The 10,053-nt window shown below is 38.6% G+C and overlaps 1 protein-coding gene across 4 annotated transcripts; it reads left to right on the plus strand.

Moving 5' to 3' along the window:
• The first annotated feature begins 2,307 nt into the window (after positions 1-2,307).
• LOC112275508 (E3 SUMO-protein ligase SIZ1) lies at positions 2,308-9,664 on the plus strand. 4 transcript variants are annotated; one of them, XM_024505911.3, is made up of 16 exons: positions 2,308-2,658; positions 3,628-3,777; positions 3,958-4,038; positions 4,463-4,520; positions 4,746-4,812; positions 5,081-5,240; positions 5,474-5,607; positions 5,726-5,794; positions 6,082-6,169; positions 6,554-6,629; positions 7,021-7,094; positions 7,246-7,353; positions 7,491-7,661; positions 7,879-7,983; positions 8,153-8,233; positions 8,464-9,664. In XM_024505911.3, the coding sequence occupies exons 2-16, from the start codon at positions 3,751-3,753 to the stop codon at positions 9,634-9,636; spliced, it is 2,472 nt and encodes an 823-aa protein (XP_024361679.1). In that variant the 5' UTR covers positions 2,308-2,658; positions 3,628-3,750; the 3' UTR covers positions 9,637-9,664. The 4 variants fall into 4 exon arrangements, with proteins under 4 accessions (XP_024361679.1, XP_024361680.1, XP_024361683.1 ...); XM_024505912.3 differs by lacking the exon at positions 2,308-2,658 and having other exon boundaries at positions 3,616-3,777; XM_024505915.3 differs by lacking the exon at positions 2,308-2,658 and having other exon boundaries at positions 3,736-3,777; positions 4,370-4,520.
• The last annotated feature ends 389 nt before the right edge of the window (positions 9,665-10,053 follow it).

The following is a 10,053-nucleotide window of genomic DNA, read 5'->3' on the forward strand; positions in this document are numbered from 1 at the left end:
AGATTCAAGGCGGTGCTGAAATAAATTAAAATATCTTTTCCATTGGCGTAGATATGATATTAGTTAATGTACATAGGAGCTAGTAAAGAATCTTACAAATGCAGCAAAGGCGGTGGAGGCTTTTCATCAACAATATCCATCAAAATCAAGATGAAGGTTTTCTTTATAAAAGAAACAAGATCTAAGTAAGATAACATTCTACTTTCAATCATTTTTTGTAGCTTCTTTGTAATTGTGATGCGAAGGAGATGGAGAATCAACAACCAGCAAATTCAACTAAAGAGTCTTTATTTGATGACTTACTGGATGAGGCATTGCAATTGTGACAACCTTCAAAACGATACAATTGAGATGAAGATCCTCAAGAATGACATGTTTTTCCTCGAATAGATGGTAAGATACAGCACGTTTTGTATCACGACCTTGGAAGAGACTCTCGATGTTTGGTAATTTTATTAGAGGTAAGAACAACTCATGACGGTGTTCCAAATATTTTATTTGAAGGAAATTATGAAGGCCTCAACAATGATTAGATAACATGGTATTCTTTTTGCCTTGGTATATGACACTATTGATGGTTGGGAGGCCCTATCAACCATCTTTGAAGAGAACAAAGTTCTAAGTATGTGACAAATACAATTTGTCGTATCATATTTTTTCTCAACATATGATGACTACTCCTAGAAGGAGGGGTAATATCACAAATATACGCATGTAAGCCATAAATTATCTATATAAATAAGTAGAAGTAAGTAGAAGTAGATAAAAGTAAGTTAATTCTATAATATCTTCTATGGAAGTTTTTTAGAAGCTTTATAGGTGTTACTTTGACTTTATAAGTGTCTTTAATTGACTTTTTGGGTTAAAAATATAGTCAACAAGTTGGCCATGTGCCATACATATTGTTAGCTTGAAGACCAAGGTAACTATGTGGCCTACATATAGAAAAACTTGCTTTGTAAGTCAAGACATGTATCCTACAAAGTCAACTTATATTGGAGGTCATATAGAATATCATCACATAGCCCCTAGTTAGATAATATATATAGAGACAAAAGTGAAGCCCTCTTCACTCTTGTCCATTCCTTTCTTACTTCTAATCTAGTTTCAAGAGTCCCAAGTTTTCTTGTCTTTTGGTAATAAGCCATTCCAATTTCTTTTCAATATACGTACTTCCTTAATTTTATTTTGTTATTCTTTCTTTGACATGGATTTTATTGATTTATGCATCATCTTTTAGTTCATGTCCTTGACAGTTACCATATAAAATCAAAATCAAAATACATTAAATTTGATTTATCAATAAATATATAGACATATGATATTTTTATAATTATAGGTTTAATATAAATATGAATAAGTATTTTATGAATAAAATATAAGAATTAACAAGATAATGTTATTGTATAAGATGGAGTGAAAAAATAAACACAAAGATCCCTCTTTAATACCCTTAACAGTTGGTTTATGAACTTGAGCATTTAAATATAAGACAACGTTGTATTTCAAAAAATAGTAATTCTACTAATAATATAATTGGTATAAAAATTATGTTTATTATTATTATTATTATTATTATTTTGATTTTATATTTTGCAAAATTTTTTCTCAACTTTTGATAATTAAAGACAGTGTCAACATAATCCAAAAGATATAAAAGGTAGAAAGTTGGTAATCAACTTTCTTTTTCATTATATAACAAAAATTTGGTTTTATTTTTTCTTACAAAAAAATTAAATTTTATACTCTATGGGCACAAGGTTTTTGAATAGTACATTTTAAATTCAGAGTAACCAATTGTATAGAAAATAAATGAAACTTTATATTGTATTGTTTAAATCAATTTCCTTTTACAACCAATTGCACCTGTAGTAATTGCAAATCACTATAGACTCAATGCTAAAAATAATCCATTTTGAAAAAAATAATGACCATTAACTTAGTTTATGTAGATAACTCAATAAAAAATATTCTGAGATTAGTTTTATCAAACATCCACAAATATTTCATGAGCTCATGTAAGGAGATTGGTCATTATGATTGGAATTGATTATAAACTAGAAAAGATATGTGAGAGCCATTCAATACTTAGCATGAAGTCTATTCAAACTTGATGCCAACATGAGATTTTTTAAATTTTATGCTTGAGACCATAATATTAACTATTTCCAATAAAAAAACCGATTTCCATCCATTCAGCAAGTCTATTAAGGCTCCCGGACGAGTAGGTATAGTGGGTTATGTCCATGGGACCCGATCACCCGGCCCAGCCCATCCTGACATGGGAAGTGGATCGGTTGAAGCTGCAACAGTTGCAGCAGGTCGGCGATCAGTGGTCTCTAGGGTTTCATCATGCCCCTGCAGCCATCTCCATTGTTATGGTGGTGTTAACAATGGACAAGACCACCCGCAAGAGCATTGAAGAGCGTTAATTTTGAATTGTGATCGGAGAACCGTCGATTGATTTGATTTCGCAACGGCTTTTATGAGCCATTTCATATCGATACTCGTTTGAAGCTCCGCGTAGGATGAGATTTGTCCTGGTCCCTCTTCGAAGGCACACTACATTGTCAACTTCTAATGCTGCGAGTCTCGTGTCGAGTGTCGCTGGAACAGCGCAATCAGGCTTCGTGTCAGCACCTGAGCATGAGAGTGGAGGTGCTGAGACTACTCGTATAATCACTGGAGCGTTGATTGTGCTGGAGGAATTAGCTAAAAAGACTTGTTGGCATTTGTATTGGTTCCTTGATGGAGTGAGTGAGGCTTGATCGTGACGAGCATCGGTTGAGGATTCTTTTTTGTCCCGAGTTCTAGACCTGGTGCATTTACGTCCTCCGCACTGTAATGTTGTCCTTGTCATGGGAAATAGGTGATGTCAGTCGCAGCTTGCAATTAGTTGATTGTGGCGTTTGCTAGGATCGGCAGGTGATCTTTTGTTGTCTTAAATTTTTGGGCATTCGTTTATTGTTCCTCGACGTTATTGCTGTTTTGGATCTCATTCGAGGAAATTATGATTTCCTTGCCTGTAATTGTGCTGGTGGGACGTCAGTTTTAGTCTTGTGAGCGTGATTGTGGTGAATACCATCTCTATGCCCAGATTGTTCATTCGAAGAGGCAACTGATCTCCGAAATAATCTACAGTTTTTTTTTTTTTTTTTTTTTTTTTTTTTGTTAATTTTTTTTGGTTTCAATGGATTATCTTGTTGCCTGCGCGGAGAAATTTTCTTGCATCGAAGTTTCAAACTGTGATTCTAGATTGCTCTTTGATCTTGGGTTGATGGATAGATTATTTCCACCTCGCTTCAAGTAAATGTGCACTTGCAGCAGTGCTATAATAAAGTTTCATTTCATGCAGTACCTTTCGAGTGATCTGTATGTACTGTCTTCAGACTCCCGTGAAGTCGCTAGTCCTCGGGAGTATTGGCTTCTCATTATGTGCTAATTTCGTGGGGTTGGAGTCAGTGGATTATGTCCTGTTTTGAGGTGCCAACAGTAAAGTGCTGGCGATCTTGCCAGTGCCTATTTTGCTCCAGTTTCAGTAAGTCAAATATGTGGCTGTAATGCTTGTTGGTTAGCTGATTGGCCGATTTCTGCCTCCATTCCGGGGCTTTATGATTGGTGTAGCAGATTGCTCAAGTTATGAGAATTGCTTTTGAAGCGGCTAGCTACGGAGGGTGTAATTATCTACTTGAAACCGTTGCATCACCAATTTAGAACTAAAACAGAATTGGGACTTCATCGCTGGTAGCAATGGCAGATATTGCTACTCGCTGTCGGGTATGTCTTCTCTTCATACTCAGCTTTCGAAACAATAAAATATGCCTGTGTCTACTGTGTTTCAGTGATGAAATCTAATTACTGTTTATGCCTGAACGTGCTGCGTCCTTGTTGAGTGGGAGTTTAAAGAATGGATTGTCCTCCTAATTATCTAGTAATTTTGGAATGTTGTGGTTGTAGATCCAGTTAAGTTCCTTTCAAATTAAGCATCTCAAGGACACTCTCACACGATTAGGCCTTTCTAAACGAGGGACCAAGCCGGTACGTACCAAATCCGGTGACCAATGTGCTAACAATATGTGATTTATTTCTCCTGAATTTCAATGCGAAGCTTGGCACTGTGAGTAGAGAAAATACTTGATTCTCGTTGTGTTTGAATAGCTCATTATGCCTCATTTCTGCAATGTGAAATGGTTAAAAATTCACGTGGTAGCACTTCGACCTCTGTACTCATCTCTCCACCTTGATGTAAGCAAGTTTGATGGGGTCGTAAGCTGGTGAAAGTCTTTACGTATTCACTAATATTTAATCTTTACTAGTCCATGAACTGTTTACCGGAATTAGAGCTCAAATGAAGGGTAGTTCTGCTCAGATGGAGATTTTTGTAGGATAAATTGCGTGAATGTTTTGTGAGAGGGTTATCATCTCAGAACATCGAATCGCATTATGTTTTCCAATTGTGAAGATGTTGATGGACAAGATCATGGGTTTGATTAACCCTGCAGAGAAGCAACCAACTAAAGGTGGGTAGTTATCTGGACCAGTGATTAGTTTCTGTGCCGCTGTAATGAGTGCGTAATCGACGTTCAGTGAAATTCACAGCATCATTTGATTTTTCATGAAGTCATGATTTTGTTTCTATGAAGTAGGTGATGACGATGACTTGCGAACTTGAGGTAGTGATAGGAATATTGAATTTGGTACGAGATTGTCGGTAACTGAACCCGAATATGATGTTAATTTTACAGGCTTGAAATACAGCAAGCAAATTGTTTCAAGGGAAGAAGCCATTGCTATCATCGAAGAGGAATACAGGTGCGTGCTCCTCTGCCTGTTTATCCCTCTCTACCTATTGGATGGATATCCTTGATTTATAATGGGCCGTTGGGGAGCCTGTCGTGCGTACAAATATTAATAGCGTAGTATTTGAACGAAAAGATGTTACGAATGGAACATGCTGGTACCTATAATCAGGAAACAGATGTCTAGAAACTCCCCGAATCTTTGGAAATAAACCCCATTCATAAGGTTGACTATGATTTTCATATCGTTGTGCTCACGGCTGAGATGTGAGTTCTGACAGGAAGCTTAGACATTCTAGAAGCGAATCTAAGCGTAAAGCTGCTAAGTCTGGCTTCGGCAGCAAGCATCCATCAGCAGGACTTGAAGAGCTTACATGTGTGGAAGAGGCTAAAACTCGGTGTCCTTGTGGGAACAACACAGAGACTGGAACAATGATCCAGGTTTTCCTTCACTTTTTCTTTAAATTGGTCTCTCTATTTCTGATTTGTGTTTTTGCTGAACTTAACTCCTCTGATGTATAGCACTGCAACGTCTTAGTAAAGTTGTAGCATTGGTAGTTGATGAAACTTATTTTGATATCTACTAATGTATTTGTGTCACCATCCTTCTAATTAGATATTTTCTTCTTATTCTGTAGACTTCAGTCTTATTGCATTTAATGCTATTTTTGCAGTGTGTTAATCTTAAATGTCGGGTTTGGCAACACATGAGTTGTGTTGTCATTCCTGAAAAGTCAGGAGATGGAACTCAGACAGGAATTCCTTCAAACTTTTACTGCGAACTGTGCCGCATATCGCGTAGCGATCCGTAAGTTCTGCTTAGATGCGTATTTTTTGGACGTAGAACTCTTCATACTCATGGTCAAATGGCCCTGTATTTTGTTGATAAAGCTGCTATACGTAACTAGGTTTCTTGGTCTGGACAGCTTCTGCGAAGCACAGTTACAGACGCTAATGCCTTCAAAGCTGATTCCTTCTGGAGCCAATACAGAAGGGTATGTTTCACATGTAAATGTATATTTGGGTTTTTCTGTGAAATCTTCAGTTTACTTTGATGCAGGACATCATGCATGTCATAGAGTTTTTATACCATATTTTCATGGTGATTTACTTCCTTATATAGTAGTCATTTTTGTTTCAATGGAACCACTGGTTGTAGTTCTTTGTGTCCTCTGGTTGATTTATAAACGGACCTTTATTAACCATTTTATGTTTGGTTGTTATCTTTCTAGAAATGCATATCCTGAAATGACTTGTTGTGGTTGGTACTTATGATTTGCAGATCTAATATTGTACAGACGTTAGAGAAATCATTTTATTTAAGTCGATCTGACCGAGAACTTCTCCAAAAACCAAATCATGATCTGCAGGTATTTCACTTAGATTTTCTCCTTCAGAGTGCTGGTTTATGGACTGCTATGTGTATTTGACTTCCCCACTTCTGTTCCTTCAAGCACCTACGATTGCTTCGAAGTTAGGAATGCCTTGGGGTTGTTGAGCATTCAAGCATTCCTTTGCTCTTGAGGTCTTAGTTGTCCGATCTCCTAACGTCCTTATAGAATATTGTGTTTTGAATTATTTATACAATAGATGCTAAGCCATTAGAGTACACCAGTCGCATAGTTGTGATCTTTTGTTTTGATTTTAGCAGAAGCATGACCTAAATTTTCAGATGTACTCGTTGACAATCTCGTGAACATTTCATTTCATGTTCAAAATTATGTACCCATCGAGCTTGATCATTTTTCTTTCAGGTCTGGTGTGTACTCTTGAGTGATAATGTCTCCTTTCGCATGCACTGGCCTTCCTTTGCTGATTTACGAGTAAATGGTACCTTACATCCCTTTGCCTTCTTTTGTTCCAATTACCTCCTGTAGCATTCGAAGGCCGAGTATTAGGCCATGCATTCAACAAATCAAATTATTCTTGTATGCACGTCCTCTGTTTACAGTGGCCCTCGGCAATCTAGAGTAAGCAGGTTTACATCTAGCCGATTTGTATCACATGATGAAATAATTATCTCCTTTAAGATCTTGTATTAAATAGTCCAGTCTTCCTTTCAAGCAAGGACGCGTAATAATGATATGCTTCCACCAAGTCGAGAGTTTTGTGAATATTTTTAAGTGCTTGTCCCTCTGGAGCAAATTGCAGAAACTGTGTTTCTTGCATGTCGTGGATTATTTCTATCAATTATTTGGTGACTTATTTTTCGTTATGACAGGAATAGGCGTGCGTGTTACTAATCGCACTGGCCAGCAACTCCTAGGAGCAAATGGTCGGGACGAGGGAACTAGTGTAAGTGATTGAGGATTTATTGAAGTTGTGTTCACTCTGGTTTTCTCACATCTTAACTTTTAGACCTACAGTTTGAGCTTTATCTATGCCAATGTGGATACTGATATTAAGTGAATTATTTCTTACAGGATTTAACTCTTCTGCGTTTCAGGTCACTGTGTGTGCTAGGGAGGGGCTTAACAGGCTGAATATTTCAACTTATGATGCCCGCTCCTTTTGTTTAGGTGTGCGAATTATCCGCCGCCTTTCTCTGGAGCAGGTGTGCGCTGCAAGTATCTTTTATGTTAATACTAATGCACAAACAGAGTATATGATCTAATCACTAGCTGCCTGGCTAAGTTGTATAATTACTAATTTTATTCTCTGATTGTCTTTGTGGGGTTTTCTGGCCTTTAGATTATGGAATCGATTCCGAATGAGAAGGATGGGGAGAAGCTAGAAGAAGCAATGGCTCGAGTTCGGCGTTGCATCAATGGAGGGGGTAGTCAAGGGTTGGGGGCCGATGATGACAGTGACAGTGATTTGGAAGTTGTGGCAGATTTTATTACTGTCAACCTACGATGCCCGGTGAGAGGCGTTTTATTATGTGATCCATCTCTAACGCTACTCTCGTTTGCTACATTATTCTCCCATGATAGTGTTCTCTTGTTCCATCTGTTGACTTTGAGCTTTCGCTGTACTGGTAAACTTCATCTAAAGTCGGAAATCAGCCGGATTGAAGTTTGAGGTAGCATTCAGTTCTGAAACGCAGTAGCACTGCTGTGTTTGGATTTGCGATACACAGATGAGTGGTTCTCGTATTAAGGTTGCCGGCCGTTTTAAACCATGCCTTCACATGGGCTGCTTCGATCTTGATACCTTTGTGGAACTCAACCAGCAAGCACGGAAGGTATTTTCTACGTATCATTATGTATATGCCAATTTAAGGTACTGCTTAGTAGTTTTTTTAATATATCAGATTACTCTGTGTATTTTCTGTGTTTAGTAGCTCGAACTGTGAGGGTGAGTTGAATTACCTGCGTACTAATATTTTCCTGCGGAAATTGTGGCTTTTGCAGTGGCAATGTCCAATTTGTCTGAAGAACTATTGCATAGATAACCTGATAATTGACCCTTTTTTTAATCGGATTACTAATGCGGTATGATTCAAGGTCCACTGTACTGCAAACTGTATATTCCGTATCTTGTGCTCTTTTTCCTGTCTCTGGGAGTTAGAAAATGCAAGTGATATTTGTGTAAATATTTTTGTCCTTATTTACACACCTACTAGAAGGATATTGTTGTTATTTTCTGAGACGAAATCGTGACGTAGGTTGTGTAGTATTACTGTCATCTGCTCTTCCGCTTACGTTTGTAAAAATTCTACCAGGTAAATTGTTTGCATGAGGACATTGCTGCAGTGGAGCTCAAGTCTGATGGTTTTTGGCGGCCCAAACTAGAAGGCAGAGTCAGAAGTAGAGAACCATGGCGTCCGTCTCCAGTCGTAACAAACGTTGTGAATGAAACCACATCTGTACCTGTTTTATTTTCTGAGAATGTCAGAACAGAAGAAAAGTTGTCTTCCCATGACAACGGCTCTTCGTGCTTCAATCGAAATCCTTGTGGCGTTTTGGTGCTGCATTGCACTGAGAATTTGAATGGTGGTCATAGTCAAGAAGTTATCAACGTTTCTAGACTTTCAAGAAGTAATAGTATCACAGACGGCAATCTTAGAGGAGATGAGGATGAACACAGTGCAAACCAAGATCGAGGTGCTGTTTCTACTGTTGACGGTGACAATGTTGGGTTGTCTTCAAGATCTCCGCAGCCAACTAGCAAAACGCTGCAAACTTGTGCTGATCTTGCAAATGGAGCTCAAGTAATTGTACTCAGCGATAGTGAGGATGAAGGAGAAGACGAAGAGACTATTGTTGTGTCATCTTGTGCATCAATTTATGTGGAATCCAACGTTGTTGGCAATTGGAGAATGCGTTCCAGGAAGAGCTATCAAACAAATGGTGATTCATCAGGGCTCGCTGTTGGTCTAGAATATGCCGATGTCACTCCTGCCAGCCACTCAGTTTGTCATCCATCTGATCCTGCGACGAGCAGGAGAATTGACATTGTTATCAATGAACAGATGACTGACGACAGTGGATTAGGCTTGCATTTAGACAGCGGCAGCTTAAGCGCAGTACCCGCAGAGATAGCTAGAAACGGGGAGTGTGGTGTCCATGAAAGTCAAACAGAGGTGGTAAATGTGCTGCAGGGTCAGCCTGTGCGGCAAACACCGGTTCGATTTGTAGCTGGTTGTGGGTCTTCGTTTAGACCTCTTGACAAAGACGATACGACGTCACCATCGGGATGGGAAAGCCTTTGTCTCCCTAATGGAGCCACAGACACAGATGGCGGTAGTATGGATAATGAGGGAACTGGTTTGCCTCTGCAAAAGTTTTTGCCATCCCAACCAGTTCGAGTTGAGGTATTGGTGGCGGAAAAGAACCATGCATTAGAAGAAGCCACGCACAGGACTTTGTTGCTGCAGCTAACCTGTACCTCTTGAAACGGTAAACCAATTCATTTACTCTGCATTGTACAGTGATAGCATTTGTTTGCAAACCTATGCATCCATTTTGTGCATTAATGCGATATCCTCTAGACTTTTATATGTGATTATTAAGGCATTTCACCACATTTTTAATGGCAACCATCATGCATAGAATCAGTGACTAACAGTATTGCAGCATCAAGTAAATTTACAAGAACCTTTCCTCCAAACTGATGAAATTTACCACCTTTGGTGTTCCCTTATCCTGGGCGGAGGAAACTTAGCGGCTTAGGTACTCAGCTGATACTTGGTGCGGGGTGAACAAATAGATCCAAATGGTTCCATGTACAGAATACTCAGACTACAAGCACATCTTCAGTTGATACATGCACACCCCATATTGCTAAATACTGTCCCAAAAAAAAATAGAGC

Source organism: Physcomitrium patens, chromosome 23, assembly GCF_059467195.1.
Source record: "Physcomitrium patens ecotype Gransden chromosome 23, ASM5946719v1, whole genome shotgun sequence".
NCBI classification, from domain to species: Eukaryota; Viridiplantae; Streptophyta; class Bryopsida; order Funariales; family Funariaceae; genus Physcomitrium; species Physcomitrium patens.

What these genes read in the sequence shown, in the direction of transcription:
- LOC112275508 (XM_024505911.3), top strand. Translation starts at nt 3,751, where the DNA reads ATGGCAGATATTGCTACTCGCTGTCGG. An exon ending in AGACTGGAACAATGATCCAG is followed by an intron (nt 5,241 to 5,473) that starts GTTTTCCTTCAC and finishes CTATTTTTGCAG; the next exon opens with TGTGTTAATCTTAAATGTCG. An exon ending in TTAATCGGATTACTAATGCG is followed by an intron (nt 8,234 to 8,463) that starts GTATGATTCAAG and finishes AAATTCTACCAG; the next exon opens with GTAAATTGTTTGCATGAGGA.